Here is a 17,325-nt window from a genome sequence, read left to right on the forward strand (position 1 = left end):
GAGAGATGAGGGGAGAAGAGAGGACACACACAAAGAAATGTAAACAGCTCTCACATGCGGGAAAACTAGGTTACCCGACTGGCAGCCCCAGGCATTCAGCAGTCACCATGGCAAACAGGAAGGAAAAGGCATAGCAACCACAGGGCCCCAAAGCAAGAAGCAGCAGCAGCAGCAGCAGCAGCGCATACCTTCAGCTTGGAATGAAAATCACGAGATTTCCTTCTGGCAAGAACCTGAATGTGACTAGACACCTGCAGGGTAGGGGAAGGGAGGAAACAAAGGAAAAGCCTGTAACCATGGAGATGAAAAGCCCCCTGCAACTGGGCCAGCCAAACGTACCTTAATGGCGGCTTGAATTTCCCGAACTTTCTTTCTTGCTAAGACCTGTATATGACTAGACACCTACATTGTTCAGGTTTATAGAGGGGGAAAAACAAAACAAAAAAACAAACAAACAAAAAAAGGAAATCAAAGATAAGGTCGCTGCTCCTGGGGGGATAGGGTGGGGTGGGGTGGGGGTGGGGTTCAGGGGTGGGGGACAGGAAGGGGCAGGTGGGGGAGGTTATTTGCATCTTGACAAAGCTTTGTTGTTAGGGAGACACATTCCCAGGCAGACACCAAGCTCCCAGCACTCCTCTCAGGCGCTAAACATCACTGGCTCATCACTGCAGTGACTTGTTTCAGGTTAAAAGTTGGATCTGATCAGTTTGTCCCCCAAGCAAGGAAATCAAGGACTTGCTGAGAAACTCACTTGGTTTTGTTTTAAAAGAGGAGGTTTTAAAATAATAATGATAATGATGATAATAATGCTGTGTGGTTCTTCCCCAACACCTGGGGAAGAAAACCTCTTGTTGCTCAGGAGAGATTCATTCTGCCTGAGACTGGGGTAGGGGGGAGCGGGGAGAGTTTGATCCCATGAATGAAAAGCTTTGAATTCTGTAGCAAATGTTAAAATAATACGGACATGTAAATGAGATCTCCAGGAGGAATGGTAATACTCAGCTAGCCAGGCATTTTGGGCCCTTATAAATATCTTTAATCCTTCTTCTCTTTAGGCATTGATTCTGTGCCAAGTGGATTTGCATATTATTACAAAGCTAAATGTGTGAATCCAGGCCAGACCATCCAGTTAAAAATGGGTGATGATAAAGACCACATGAATTTGCCTAACAAAACGATTGTTGGAGACTTATCAGACCCATTGGTACCTTCAAAAAATCCCCAGACCACCTGAGTGTCGAAAAGATGCCAGGTTTCTGGGACAAAGTGACTGCCTTACAAATATATTTGGGGCTTACTGTGAAGCCCTCTGTAAATTTTAAGAATCCCCAGTGAAGGGGGCAGGAGAATGGCCAGTTTATCCATATGTAAAACAAAAAGCGATTTTCAGAAGTCTGCTGGTGGGCCCGCAATTCAAACTGTCCATTATAATGGAGGAAGTGCGGCTAGATGCCATACACACACACACCACCCATTGAAAGTTAAGGATCTCAAACCCAGTGAGAAACAGCCTCACTTCACAAATTAGCCTATTTTTTTTTAAAGGCTCCATAAGTGCCTTTTAAAACACCCCAGTTTTACCTTCCATTTCAAATGTGTTTGGAATTCGTTTTTGTTCCTTTCCTATATATATCAAAGAGTGAGGAACATCCTACTCTCCCCCAACTCAACTCCCCCATCCCCTTTCCCCTGGTCTTCTCCACTCTTGTTCTTAGGATTCTCTTAATTGGTAGAGGGGAGACACAGCCAGAGGAAAAACATCACCCACACAGACAATGGCTTGCTTATGTGCGCTGGCAGGAGGCCACCTTTTGTGCTGACTCAGCATCACTTTTCACACATGGAGCATGCTTGGGTAAAAACCATCATAAACACTAATGAAAGCAACTCATCAGTAAAACAGAGAACTGCAGTCTGTTGTTCAAGTTTAAAGGGGCCCCAATCCCAATGGATTTTTTTCCCCCTTTTTTAAAGACTGATGCCAGGTTAACCAGCATAGTGCAAAGAGCTGTTTTTTCCTCCAGGACTGTTCATTTATCAGCTTGCTCAATATTAAGTAATCTGACAAATGGGATAAGAACTCATCTCAGTTTCAAAAAGTAAAGTAAAATCCAAGACTGGCCAGAGACTTTGGGGGTATTCTATAGATGAAAGAAAAAAGGAAGCAAAGGGTTAAACAAGCCTACAAAAGGCATGAAAAAAGAAAAAAACAAAACTTCTGACACTACTTGGGACCAGGTCATTTAAGGGATAACTTCATTTCAATTCCTGTTACTAGGGACAAAGAGCTGAATACCTCTCTGTTTCCTGGTTACCTAAATCATCATTCAAGTCTATGTCTATGTCAATGCCCAAGGCAGGCAGGTATTGAAATGAAGACTGATATAGAATTGCTTGAGGACTTTTGCATGTACATCACCTTGAAATTGATTTGGTTTGCAAGTACACGTGCATCTCTACTTTTCTCCAGAGTGACTGCTGATGTACATTTCAGGAAGAAAGGAAAGAAATTCAACAGATTCTAAGAGTACATCCCTGTCCTCTTCTGCAGCACATTTTCCCCTCAGATATGGGGCATAATAGCTGCATGTGCCAAAGGGTCACTGAAATGATGAACAGCAAAATCCAAGGCCATTTAAAACTAACATACTGAAATCTATGACAGGGGGCTCAACTTGGGAGCTCCTTAGGAGCCTAAGCACAGACAGCCACTGCAGCCAAAATGCCTCTTGGGGTCATCATTCGCTGACATGCACCATTTCCAGTGGTAATATTTTACCTGTTTCCTGGTCCGCGTCTTCCCTGTTCTGAGTTTGATGTATCTTGCTATTAATTCATTCCTACCTGAAACAAAGAAGATTGCACAATAAGTATTAACGAATTAATAAGAGTGAGTATCAAAGCTTCTAAAAGCTCTGACGACAGTAGAAGCAAAGCCTCACTAACCATCCTCCGAAACTAAGAGCTGATGGAAAGATTGAGCAAGAATTTGGAGGGCAGAGGAGATGGGGGGAGGGGGGGCGTTTGCATGGGAGGGGAACTAAAATTAAGTACTATGATATATTTTCTGTATTTATGGGTTTCCACAGGTAGAAGCAACATAGTTTTCATTAATGAAAGTTTTCTGAGCACTGCTTGCTCAGCCACATAACATGTGTGCAAAATGATCTAACTTTAAACCTAGCAGAAGGGATTCTGACAAGGTCATGAAGAAAGATACCCTGGAGTCCAAGAACCTGGGTTCCAATCCTGCTTCTGACATTTACTGTGTGCTCTTGGACAAGTGAATCAAACTAGATTGACCTCAGTTTCTTCATCTATATATTGAAGGAGCTGGTCTAGAAGGATTCTGAGATTCCCTTCTTGCTCTAGGGTCCAAGATACAATAAGGAGATAAAATAAAACCTGGTCAGGCCAACACCAGTGCTAAACAAGCACCAAGTGGGATTCCATTTTGATAACATGATGAATATAAGCTTACAAGTGGATTAAAACAGTGCTGTTTCTTCTGAGATTTAACATTATTACTGTTTTTGTTTGTTTACTCTTCCCACCTGCCCCACCAGAACTAGAGTGCCTCACATAAACCAAGCCTTACATAACAGAAGAGCCTTGGTCAGAATCAACATGGTCACATAATTGCCATCAAAATGTATCTGTGATCACAGTTGACACCAGCCCCCTCAGAAGCCTGGTAGAAGCCCTAGAGTCACATGTGGAGTTCATAGTTTGACAGGAGGAGGTATGAAGTCATCAATAAAGCACCCAAAATTCCCCCCAAAATTTTTGCCCCAACTTTGTTAAAGAACTTTGTCTTTTTGGTTGCTGTTTGTGGATGAACACACAAATACATCAAAACAAGAAATCTCTTTTGCACATTGTCCTTTGGATGGAAGCAACATTTACCTAGGGAAAAACATGATCATAGAACCATTTCATCCTGACGTTTCCTCAGGCCAAAAGCTGTCCTGGTCCTGCCCACCTACTTAGCCATACCACTTGCTCAGCAAACTTGGCACTTGCCATCAAATTAGGTACATGCAACCCAGTAAAGAACTTAATGAAATAACTTTTGGACTTCTAGGTGAAAAAAAAAATTCCTCACTTCTAATCTAGCTCAACTCCCTTGTATTAGAGCTGAGAAAAAAAAAAGTCCAAGGGGTGCAAATGACTTGTCCATGGTCCTGATGTGTGTTATACTAGAAAAAGGGAAGGATAAGGAAAGCCAGGCTGAATGACCATGAAGATATGACACTAGTATCAAAGTAAAATCTTGGTCTTCCTCCTGCATTGATAGCTCTCATTCTCTTTCCCATTTATCTGTGGAGACTCATTCTTTCGGCAGGTCAAATGAAGATAAGGCATTGTCAAGAAATCTCAGTTTCCTAGAACTGGATGCTTGACAAACAGGATGAAAATTACTGTGCCATAGAAAGTGATAAGAATCAAAAGCGACAGCCCAGAGACTTAGGTTGTTTTAAATCCTGGGCCAACTAACAGGAGTTAACTTTACTTTTGGCCCAAATGACAAATCCCTCCTCGGCCTGGAATATTCTACCTCCTCATTTGTTTCTCATACAATCCCGGACAAGACTCAGTTCAAACTCTGGCATTAGACTCCTCCACCCCCACCCCAACCCCCATTCCCCTCAGTTGTTCTTCACTCTGGAAACATAAAATAAATAACAATGGGAAAGAGAGCATGGCTCTCTGAAGGCCCTTCTAATCTCACCCAAGTCCTTCACTGAGAGTTTCAAGGGGAACGATGCAAATCATTTGGCAAAAATACACCTGATGATCGTGTAAATGTCTCACTAACGTTCCTCTCCAGGCTCAGAGCTGTCATGTTACTTTCCAGACATACTGTTCAACCAAGAAACAGCTAGGAACTCACATTTTTATCCAGGTCTCCAAATGCAAGCTAAATTTCAAAACTCAAACAAGTAACATGGGCTAAAGAAGAGATGCACTAAATTTTTTGAAGAATGGCTCCTTTCCCTCCTTTTGGCTGATTTCCTGTTCTCTAGCCTGAAACACACTCAAACTTCTTCTTGCCCCACCCTACCTCTCCACAGAATAGAAGAGCTACCTTAAAAGGAGGAAGGCTTCCAAGTAGGCATAAGTATGGTACCAACCTGACTTAGTATACCAAGACTTACTAGAGACTTACTCTCCAACCAAAGAGAAAGAACTGGTAGCCACAAAGTGCCTAAGGAAGTTGCTGGAAGGCCACCTAAATTTCTATGGAAAATGGCTTCACTGGTACTCAAATTTTTTAAAATAAATGTTAAGAATTGTTTTTACATGGAGCTGGGGAAAAAATAAAATACTATTCAAAAAAGAAAGAAAATGGCTTCATTCAAATTTTCCTTTTTTACTTTCTTGGTGTTTCCTGTAATAACACTGAACTTATATCTGGGGCCAACTATTTGCAATTTGCTCAAAAAGTCTGGTGATAGCAGACCTGGTTCTGCTAGGATGACCTAATCTTTTACCTAAAAGGTAAAAGCTGGCAAAGTCTACATAAGCAGCCTCCATCCTACAGTCGGATTTTACTGTTTGCCTTTTGCTGTGTTGTCAAGAAAGGTGATGAGCAATGAGAGTATCCCAAGAAGCTTTGGATTTCCTATGGTCCCACCTGAGTCTAGTTCATGGACTTGTCTTGCCTTGTTTTTTCTTAGGAGGTAAAGGAGGCGAGATGTATTTTTTTCTCATAAAGGATTTCCATTTCCCGTGCTAAAGGCCATGATGAATGGCATCAATGAACAAAATCCACAGTAATCCCCAGCCCTTAAGCATTAAGCTACTCCTTCCTCTCAAACACTTTTTACTACAACTTCTCCCAGTATGAATAGTTGCAGATGTGGAAATTCTCTTGCCTACCCTGTAGAAAAGTGGCTAACAGGGCAGGCATTAGGTGGGAAGTAGAATCAAGAAGCCAGGATAATCTACAGACAAGCACATCAGTTCTTAGACAATTAAAAGCGTGGCTAATCTTCTCTGCAGCTAGGTGACACAGTGGCTAGACTGCCAGATCTGGAGTCAGGAAGAGTCCTGAGTTCAAATCCAGCCTCAGATACTTACTTAGCTTGGAGCAAGTCACTTAATCCTGTCTACCTCAGTTTCTTAATCTGTAAAATGAGCTGGAGAAGGAAATGGCAAACCCACTTCAGTATCTTTGCCAAAACAAACAAACAAACAAAAATGGGGTCACAAAGAGTCAGCCACAACTGAAATGATTGAAGTATCGTCCTTGGTCACCACAGTTCTCCTGAAAAGTTTCAGCAATCCTTTGTACTCACCAGGAAATGGACAGGAAGTGACTTCACCATTATTATACAGAAAGCCACTGACAAAACCAAGTATGAACTCGCAATCAGGAAAGTTAACTTCTGAAAACTAACCCTACCTTTCCATTAATCACTTTTAAGTCAGAGCTGCTGTCAGCTGCCATATGGACCATAGTAATTCCTCCCAAGTCTAGGAATACCCCTAGCTCAGGAACCAGAAACATTTTAAAGGACAAAAAATGTGTTCGGTGAAAATAGGTTATTAATAATCTGAAGAACTACAACACATGCATTTACATTTTTTTCTTTTGAAATAACTTTATTACTAAACTTATTTTTCTATTGCCTAGATTTCCCCTTACACCTCCGTCCCCCTCTCAGCTTACAAAAAAGAAAAAAGAAAGAGAAAAATCCAACCAGCAAAACCTATCAATACGTTGAAAAAAAATCTGACAATATATGCAATGTTCCACCTCCAAGAGACACTCCCCTCCCTACCTCTGCAAAGGAGTGTGTATGTACGTATATTTTTAATGCTGATAGCTTAATATTTTAATGTCTAATATCTTAATATGTCTTTCCAATTGCCAGAAAAAGCTTTATCCAAATATGTTTATCCTGGTTTACGCATTAGCTGAATGTACTCATATGAAACACTGTAACAAGATCAAATACTGACTTGCCTCTAAAAGCTGATCCTAAAGTTCTATTCAAAGACAGTACCAGGAAATGGAAGTGATCCTTATGTTTCAAAAGCTAAGCAGGGAAGGTGGAAGGTCTGTTAGGGTTACCCCAAACAAGAAAGATACAGATTTGGTGATGGACTGCCATTTTACAATCAGTTTATCCTTGGGCAGATGGGTTCATCACCAGAGGGCTGGCTGCCTGCCTGCTCACCAGGGAAAAATTTTTTTTCAAGCAGAGAAACTCATGCAACTGTCAACTTGAACCCTGAGGGTTTGTGGATCTACATCCATCTAGGTGAAACCAGTGATCTGGTTTGTTATTAACAACAGTTGATAGGGCTGAGCTACAGTGTCACATTTCACCATTAAGTAATGATAGTAAGTAGCAAACATATAGCCTTTGGAATAAAGTCTCTCCCTTCTTTTTTTAAATATCTACCACTCTTCAGAATCTGAATCTTCCCAGACTCTGTTCATATTAGCACCCCACCTCAGTCCCACGTCAGTCAAACCGTCCTCTTACTGAAGACTGCAGCATGCCTACAATGCTCTTTCTCATCTCTGTCTCTCAGATGCTCCATACAAGTAACATTTCCACACAAAGTCTTTCTCCAGACACTTCCCAATACATACCCACATTTGCTAAGTGCTTTCTTTCCCCCAAATTGTTAGGTATTTACTTTGTATATATTTTGAGCTGACTACTTTGGATGCATGCTTTCCCCAAGGAGAGTAAAACATCTTTGAGAGCAGGGACTATTCCACTTAGAATTTTGTAAACCTAATACCTAGCACAGAGTCTAGCCCAGAAGGGGCTTTGTAAAAGCTTGTTGAAATGAACTGATTGGATCTGACCAGTCACAAAACAATGCCAGCCTTTAGGAAAAAGAGAAATTCCCACTATGTAACTGCCTGTGGGCAATGTATACAGGGTAACATAGTATGATGGAAAGCACACATACACACACACACATACAGGTGGTGGCACACGTGTATATATTGAAGAGGTTGGGCCAGATAATGTGTAAGATATTTTCCACTTAGGCTCTTCAATCCTATATTCTGAAGAATCTCAAGATTATAAACTGAAAAATTTTCAGATCCTTTACAGATAGTATAGCACATCAGAATATTCAAAATTAATTTCACATCTCACTTGAAAGTAAAGCATGGATTCCTTTTGATTTTAAATGTATTTTTTTAAAACCCACCATAAGATAGAAAATAAAACCTATTGAAGCATTTAGATGATGCAGTTTGAAATCAGGAGGCATGAGTTCAAATCCAGCTTCAATCATTACTAGCTGTGATCCTGAACAAGTTCTTTAACTCTGCCTCAGTTTCCTTATTGGTAAAATGTGAAAATAAAATGGGAGAGTAAACCTTAACTTACCTGGAATCTGGCAATTATGTCACTTCTTCTCTCTGGGTCTGTTTCTTTATCTGTCACATACAACTGGTTTTGATGATTCCTAGGGACCCCTTCTACCCCTAAAATTCTAGGAGTTCTGGGATTTAAATGGCAGACACCACTTGTCCATGGGGCTCCCTAAGCAATGCCCAGGAGGTCTGATAAGTACACCTCCTTCATTACATCCAAGGTGGTACAATATTTGGTTGGGATTTTTTTTGTCTGTTTGTTTCCTTCTTAAACAACACAGGAACTGATGCAAATATAAGGTAAGACAAAGGACTCATCACCAATTTCTACTGCATCCCAAATGACCACAAGATCACCCGGCAAAGAAGGGAGCGCATCAGAGAGAGTGCATCAAAGGCTGCAGGAGGGAAAAAAGACTGACAGAACAGACAAGAACCAGTTTCTTTCAATAGGCTGGCTGCATGTGGCAGAACCAGAAGGTTGGTGAGTTGTTGTGGGAATGGGACAAGGCTCCAAGGTCATGTCTGAGGCCCAGCAAATGGTAGGGTCTGTGGCTAGAAATTGTAGCTCAGAAATGCCCAACTTGGACAGCCAAAGATCCACTTTGTAACTGAATGGAGGCAGGGAGCCGAAAAGGAAGGAGGCAGCAGGTTCCGTATCCTCTTGTAACAGCTGTTGCAGCCCCCTAAGTAGGGACTCCACACTGACGTTTAGGGCTGGTCTGCTCCAGGTCTATGGGGTGGACCTGATGAGAACTCTGAGACCACCTTCTGCCCTCCTGTTCTGATTGTATGTCACTGATGTGATCAGATTCCCTCTGTTTTCAGGTTAACAAACAATTAGATTTTGGAGGCAAATTAATTCTTCTCATTTGTCAAAGATATAGAATAACTGTGACCTTTGTTTTGGAATACTCAGCACTTAGCACAGTGGACATTCAGGAATATCTGAATTCAAATCTAGTCTCAGGCACTATATGACCCTAGACAAATTCCTTAACCTCTCATACCTCAGTTTCTTCATCTATAAAATGGAAATAATAAAATTTACCTACACGTCACAAGATTGATGTGAAGACCAAATGAGATAAAATGTATGCAAAGCATTTTATAAACCTTAATGAAAACTCTTATTGCTGCTGTTATAGATTCTTTTGACTGATTCTTTTCAGGACTCAAAAGACCAATATTATCAAACTTGTAAATCCACTTCAGACAGAAGACTCAACATCAAGATGCCAAAATATATTTCAGCCCCGACATATGATACTTTTTTTTAACAGAGTAGTGACCAGATTTATCCATAAGAAAAATTTTATGACAGCAGTATTAAGGATGGATTGAAATGGAGTGGAAGGGAGATCTTTTGGCCATTTCTCTAGCCAGGCTATGATGAATTCAAAGAGGATAAGTCATTTATAATGAGAGAGAGAGAGAGAGAGAGAGAGAGAGAGAGAGAGAGAGAGAGAGAGAGAGAGAGCACTTGATACGAGAAAATCATCATTCTTTTATTTAGACCAGGAGATCTTAGGAAGGTTAACAAGGGAATGCTATTGGATAACCAAGGAATTCATTCCTAGTTATCAGAATGTAATAAATTCTGTACCCCCAATTTTACTTCAAACAAACCCCAAACCATGTAAGTCAATTACTATCAGGCAAATATTAAATAAATCTCTATTAAGGAGTAAATTGCATTCCCACTTCTTCCTTTATCAGAGGAAATTCAAGAATGAGATAGGTCCCACCATATAAATGAACATAATATTTGTTAGAATTTCACTCATATCTTGAAACAAATACGCTAGTTTAAATTAACAGCTTTCTACCTTTTTTTCATTTGCAGGAAGGCAGGGATGGGGGAGGTACAGATGAAATCAATAAAACAAATTTTCCTGATTTTACTCTTCGTGAAGATATCATAAGCTAAAATCACATTTCCAGCAAAGAATGCTCTTTGAATTTCAGATTCAAAGAATGAAAGACAATTAGTCCTGAGCTCTTTAAGAGTCTAATAATAATAATGAGAGCAATAACAGTAATAGAAAGACCTAACATTTATGGACCATCTATCTTCTTTAGATAATACCTAACAACCAGGCATTATGCTAAGCACTTTATAATTACTACCTCATTTTATGAGCTCTGGGAGGTAGTGTTATGATATTCATTTTACAGCTGAGGAAACTGAGAGTGACTTGCCCAAGACTGTAAGTCAGTTGTTGAGGTCAGATTTTACCCCAGGTTGTCCTGACTCCAAACTCAGCCCTCTGTGCACTGATATGCCTCCTCTAGCTGTAATACCGTGACTTTGCCAGTTACTACCTGTGTGCCCTCGGGAGGGTCACTTAACTAAGTGTTTTGGTGTGTAAAATGCGAGGGATGGGCTCTAAATGACGACTGAGGAGCCTCCTGGCTTTAATTCTGTGATCTTCTGAACTCTCAGTAGCCCAGTGCTCTGCTCTGGTTATTTTCCACTGTGGTGCCCACCGGACATCCAAGATTAGTACTGAGGATTATCAGAAACGCTGGTTTCAGTTTTCCAGTTGGTTAAAGCCATAGGTCAACCTCAAATGCCACTGTAGCCATTCCTGAAACAAGCCATCTTTATTCTTCTCCTTCCTCTTCCTTTTGCACAGAATAATTTGAGAGAAATGGTATTAATTAAATAAAAAGAAGAAAAACAGGCACCAGGAAAGCACAATATTCTTTCAATTCAAAGTGCATTCACAAACAGATCTGAAACCTTGGGGTTACCTCTGACTCTTCCTCTGGCCCCACGTCTTATCTCAAATAAATAATTTACTAAGTGTTGTCCAGTTCTACATGCTTGATAGCTCTTCTGTCTCCTCCCTTTCATTTCCACCACCACCACCCTAGGACAGGCTTTCATCATAGCCTGGCTGGAAAAATGGCCAAAAGATCTCTCCTTCCACCACATTTCAATCCACCCTTAATACTACTGCCATACAATTTTTTTTCTTATTTTGGATAAATCTGATCACTCCTCTGTTGAAAAAAAAATCAGTGGCTCCTTATGACTGATTGCCTGCTAGAATAATTTCAGACTCTTCTAGCTTATCTCCCAGGTTCTATACATTCTGTGTAAACATACCTTTTCTAAGCATCTCACACACTTGATGTGCCAGAGCACTTTTATTCCTGCTTTACAGCACACCCTCTGCTCTTTCCCATATGTATGTCTTTGATACAAATGCTACTTAGTCAGCCTGGAATGTCTCCCTTCCCTAATACTGGCCTACCGGATGTCTAGAAAGTCTTCAGATGGCACTTTATCATGTGAATTGCCAATTCAAATTCAATCTCCTCTAAGAAGACTGCCCTCATCTCTTCACCTTACCACATCTCAGACCTCAGGTCTACAATGTTCAACTAGATTTAGGTTATTATGTATTACAGTTATCTGTGGTTCTGCTTTAGTCCCTCTTTGATGGTACATTCTATGAGACCAGGGACTAGGTTCTAGCACAGTGCTCTGGACATAGTGGGCAACTAATAATAATTCTTCAGCAGAAAAGAATTTTTTGGAATTCCTGTTGGCCAACTGAGTGTTTGCTTTCACTCAAGCCTCTGACACTAGAGAGTTTGGACATGAGTGATACTCAGTAGAATGTTCATTTCATCATACCTACTCCCTCTTTTATCCCTCTGGTCAATTTTTGTTTAGATGGATGCTCAACTGAAGGTTTCCACATTTTATTTTATCAGGTACAATCTCATATAACCCATGGTTTATTATTTGAATCAAAACAACACTTTATTTTGAGAAAATAAAAGCATTTTAAAATTTTGACTATTTAAAAAAAACCTTTAAAAGGATATTTTAATGAAACAAAGGAGAATACCCCTTCTCCTCCTGTAAAAGAAAAGGGAAATAATCCCATTTAGTTCCATCTGGTCACTAAGAATATTAATGTGGAAGCAAATTTTTGAACTATCAACATAGCACCAAAAGAAAGACAAACCCAGGTCACCAAATTCAAGTTTGTGTTTTCTTTAATATCACTCTACTTTTCCCCTAGAGGAGATATTTATTTGAAGGACTGAAAACAGTGATATCTTACAAGTGATATCTCTTTTTGTTCAGTCATGTCTGACTCTTCATGACCCCATTTGGTATTTTCTTGACAAAGATACTAGGGTGGTTTGCCATTTCCTTCTCCAGTTCATTTTTACAGATGAGGAAACTGAGGCAAATAGGGTAGAATGACTTGCCTAGGGTCACTTAGCTAGTGTCTGAGACCAGATTTGAACTCAGAAAGATGAGTCTTCCTGATTCCAGGCCCACCATTCTGTCTACTGTGCCACCTGGCTGACCCTTCCAAGAATGGTTCTCCCCAAAAAGCTCTAAAACAAATGGGAATATTACATATACACAAGCATCATTCACACACACACACACACACACACACACACACACACACACTTTTAAGTGAAAAAGAAGCACAGAAAAAACTAATACAAATAGTAATGTTATACATACCTACACAAACTTTATACACACACACACATGCGCGCATGCAAACTGAAGTGAAGAAAGAGCATGGGCAGAGAAATGAAGATATATATGGCCAACATCTGTCTGTACTTCACTCCATCACTTCTTCCCTAACTCTATATGACTAGCCAGCCATGTGCTTTTCCTGCCCACAACTGTCCTTGATGACATTTTTCTGCCACTCATCACTTGCAAGTTACGTTTGGTCATAGACTGTTTTTGACTTAAACATAGCATGTATCTTTGCATTGCCCTTGGAGTCAACAATGATTCTGTAACTGGTTACCCATCCAGTTACATGTAACAATGTGAGGTCAAAAAAAGGGTCCTCAAGAATGGTTTCTGACAAAAAAAAAGATTAAAAAACCAATGGTATCTGACCCAATGTCAGGATGACAAACATTCAGAACTAGAGGAGATGTAAGAGGTCATTATGTCCAAGCCCTTGCACCTATTCACTTTATAGATGAGTCAACATAGAAAAGTGACTTACTAAGATTTCACAGTAATTAGTTGTGTCAGGATTTGAATTCATGTTCCCCAAATTATAAAGCCAACAACAGTCTTTTCTCTGAAGCACAGCTATCATTGTCTTTCCTGTATGAATTATCAGGATGACTTCTTTTAAGTTGCCATGGACCTCAACAAGGAGATCCTTAGAGTCTTCTATGGCTTGATGTAATAAGCAAAAAATGTCATCTGCAAGCAGCATCAACTGTAAGCAAAAATACTGTAGAGGGAATTTGTCTTCTGCTTTAGCTTTGTACAGGAAATAGAACTGTCCAAAACCCAGAATGGTCTGCCTCATGAAAGAGCAGCTTACTTGAAACAGGAGGTCTTCATCAAGTGAAGGGTGGATGACCACTTATCAGAGATAAAGGGTTTTTAATTTGAAGTCTTTGGAATTATTTTAGGGGAAATGTGGATGAAAAAAAAGTATATCTTGATTTGTAACCCTATGCATTTTATTTTATGCACTAAACAAATACAAACATCATTCTGATAAGGCATCCATAGGTTTTACCAGACAATGCCAAAGATTCCATTGGCATCAAAAAGGTTAACAAATGCTTTTGGAGATGGTACTTCTCATTTGGGTCTACAATGAAGCTCATAATCTCCCTGATTCCATGAGGCATGCCAGGCTGTCTACCTTCCAATTGTGTGACCCTGGACAAATCACTTCATCTATCAGTTTCCTCTGCCTTGGAGTATCTTCCTGTACCAGCTTCTATAGCCACATTATGCACAGGTTAACCTAAGTAACATGGAATGGCATCATCAATTTGTAGCAGAAAGGGGACTTGGAGGTCATCTAGTCTAACTCCTTTATTTTACAGCTGAGGAAACTGAAGCTCAAAGAAGTGGAGGGACTTGCCCAATCAACTCCAGATAGGTAGTAAGTAGTGAAGGCAGAATTTGAACCCATGTCCTTTGACCTTGACTCCACTGGCTTCTTTCCACCGTGCCAATCCTGCATCATCTATAAAGACTAAAAATGACAATACTTTTGAATGGAGGTATTTTCTTTTCAACTATTTAAAATCCAAAATGACAGATGCTAACTGAGCTGAGAAGGCAGAGGGGAATGGTGGAAAGAAGGCTGCCAAAGAAAGGATCTGGATGCTAGTCAGGGTTCTACAACTAGCTCACTCTGTGACCCTGGGCAAAGTCAATGACTTCTCTGGACTCCTCACTCTCCTCATTTGTAATGAAGGCATTTGAAAAGGAGACTTCTAAGGTCACTTCCAGCTCCACGGATAAGAAAAGCCCTTTGTAACTGTGGGAAATGGGGTCAGAAAACTTTCAGATCATTGAGAACATACCCAGTTTTTACTGTGTGACATCATTACACATAAAGGAAAAGGATAGACATGCATATATTTCTGTTTTCTACGTACAAAATGTAGAAAACCAATATAGGATTTCTAGTGACCATTTCCTAGATGGATAGGAGAGAAACAGTGAAGTTTTGAGACTATGGAAAATTAACGGTACCTGAAACACTGCCCTTGGAAGTTTGTGGGAAGGATTCTGAAGGGACAACACCTCTGAAGGGAAAAGTAAGACAAAGTTGGGTGGAGATGAGAACAAAGAAAAGCCTGGTAGTTGGCTTCCAAGGTAGCATGGTGGCAGCCAAGTAAGTCCCAAATGCTAGCTAGATGTAAAGGGATAGGGCTACCTAGTCTGGATTTGTTGGTTGCATTCGGGATATATAGTAAAGCAAAATTCTTTCTTTGAATCACTAGAGTCACATCCTTTTGAAAACTCCAACTTTTATGTGTGGTACGTTATTGAGAATGAGGTGGGAGGCCCATATTCAGGCCAGGACAATTTGAAGAAATTAGAGCACCAGGAAAGCCAGAGACACATAAAAGGGACCATGGGTGTATTCTTTCAGCCAGAATTCTTCAAATGAAGGGTAGAAAGGAAAAGGTTTCTCAGGTACTACATCCAACAATTGGCCGAGCTGATTTCCTTCCGATCTGGATTCTCTCTTTTACCTTTATTGTAGGGATATCTTCAACATCTACACTCTTTAAAAATATTTTATTAATGCTTTTTGATTTTTTACGTCATTTTTTGGGGGGGGAGGGAGAAGAAGGGGGAGAGTTCTTTCTTGTAACAAAGGAAAAACAATCTTGAAACAAAACCAAACAATAGAGTTGCAGGTCTCAAGAGAGTATGCAACATTCCATACCCATGGCCTCCCTCTTCTAAGACATGGAGAAAGAAGTGCTTACATGCAAATTTTTGAAGCAAGAGAAGAGAAGGCATTAGACAACATTAATTTCATCTTTAACTTTATTGAAGTTGTGTCTCTTTCCACTCCCAACTCCAATTGTCCTCAAGTCACTGCGGCACAGAAAGCTACCCTGCAAAGGCATCTCCGCGTGAAATGATCCAGCAAAAGCCCTTGTGTGGATAAAAGGTTCCACAAGTCAACAGCTGCTTAAGCAGTTTAAACCAACAAGCAAGATGCCCTCTATTTAAATGTTATGAGGGAATCTATTTTAAGCTTTTAAAAATATTATGGGCAGGTGTTTAAGTAGAACGCACACTGTGTTCTGTGAGGGCCAGGGCTGGGGGCTGGGCTCCACTCTCTATGCAGGCAGCATTTTGTTCAGACAGTCTTACAGCGGGGAGTCACGTGACAGAGGCCAAATAAACAGCATCTGGGGATTTTCAATTACAGACCTTCACCCAGCATGCCTGCACTGTAATCTCTACCAGATGAGGCTCAGGCCTCACTATTTTCAATAATTCACACACTGTGTACACATAACATGACAATAAGGGCATTCATAGAGCCGCCTGATTCGGAGATCAAAGCCGCCAAATGGCCAGCTGTAAGCATGCTTACTGCTGAATAATTCATTCTTTTCACAGGCTTGAAAAAACGCTCAGCAGGCCTTGGCAAGCTCCGGCTCTTTCCTGTGTGGTATGCTGAACTTCCATTCTGAACGAGGTGCAGCCCCCTCCGGCAGCCCGGGAGCCAGAGAGCCGACCAATTCCACGGACATTTGTAAGCATTCACATGGTAGCTTCCTGGGGCACTCGAGTCCACAAGCTGTGTCTCCAAGAGGAGAGCTGAGTGAGGAGGAGGAGGAGAAATGGCGATCACTGGCTCACCGATACACATACACACAAGCACACGAGTCTGGTCTGGGTGTGGGGGAAGAACAATCTCAGCAGGTGTTCAATGAAAACAAACTTGTTCTCAAAAGACTTGAGGACTGTTATCAGTCTTCCTCACTGTGTGTGTAATGTCTGCATATGTATACACATGTACATTCATATCTGAATATGAAAAAGTCCTTTACGTATATATCCTTTAATATACACAAATAGATAATGCATGTACATATTATTTCATATGTGTACGAATATATTAGAGGATATTATACATGCATGTATTCTTTGACCTATCTTAATATAACATATATATCATGGCCATCATGTTAGCCCAGAAGATCGGTCCATTTCAAGTTACTTAACTCCTACTCGTACCTTCAATAATACAAAGACGTCCAAAAATGTTCATATAAAAAATGAAATGTACACGGAACCTTTCAAAAAGTTTCAGGTCCTTGATCAAACTCCTGGTGTAGCTAGGTGGGGTGGTGGATAGTTTGGGGGTTTTGAAGTATGAAAGGGTTGAATTTTAAGTGGCCCCAGGCAAGTCAAAAATTCTCAAAATCAGTTTCTTCATCTGTAAAACTGGGAAAAATCACAGAACCGACCTCACAGGTTTTTCTGAAGGTCAAATGAGATAATGTGTACAGCAGTCTTATAAACTTTTAGGTAATAGACATGTCACCAATTAACGAAGCTGAGAATTGTGTGAAGACTTTAAGAAAAGTCAGTAGATATGTGTAATTGTGATTATTATCTAGCTCTTCTTTTAGCCACACCACTGCAGTAGTGTTGTGTGACATTTCCTTATCTC

General features: G+C 40.4%; 1 protein-coding gene across 8 annotated transcripts in view; it reads right to left on the reverse strand.

Annotated features, from left to right (window-relative positions):
• Positions 1-17,325, reverse strand: part of TEAD1 (TEA domain transcription factor 1) — a 315,884-nt gene that overhangs the window by 91,194 nt on the left and 207,365 nt on the right. For 5 of the 8 annotated variants that reach the window (XM_072619398.1, XM_072619399.1, XM_072619401.1 and 2 more), the window contains 3 exons: positions 2,780-2,844; positions 340-402; positions 189-251 (listed from right to left, as the gene is read on the reverse strand). In XM_072619398.1, the coding sequence (XP_072475499.1) occupies positions 189-251; positions 340-402; positions 2,780-2,844 (191 nt within the window). The remainder of the gene's footprint in view (positions 1-188; positions 252-339; positions 403-2,779; positions 2,845-17,325) is intronic. The other 3 variants (XM_072619402.1, XM_072619403.1, XM_072619404.1) reach the window with 3 other exon arrangements.

This window comes from Notamacropus eugenii, chromosome 6 (genome assembly GCF_028372415.1).
Source record: "Notamacropus eugenii isolate mMacEug1 chromosome 6, mMacEug1.pri_v2, whole genome shotgun sequence".
Classification (NCBI taxonomy): domain Eukaryota; kingdom Metazoa; phylum Chordata; class Mammalia; order Diprotodontia; family Macropodidae; genus Notamacropus; species Notamacropus eugenii.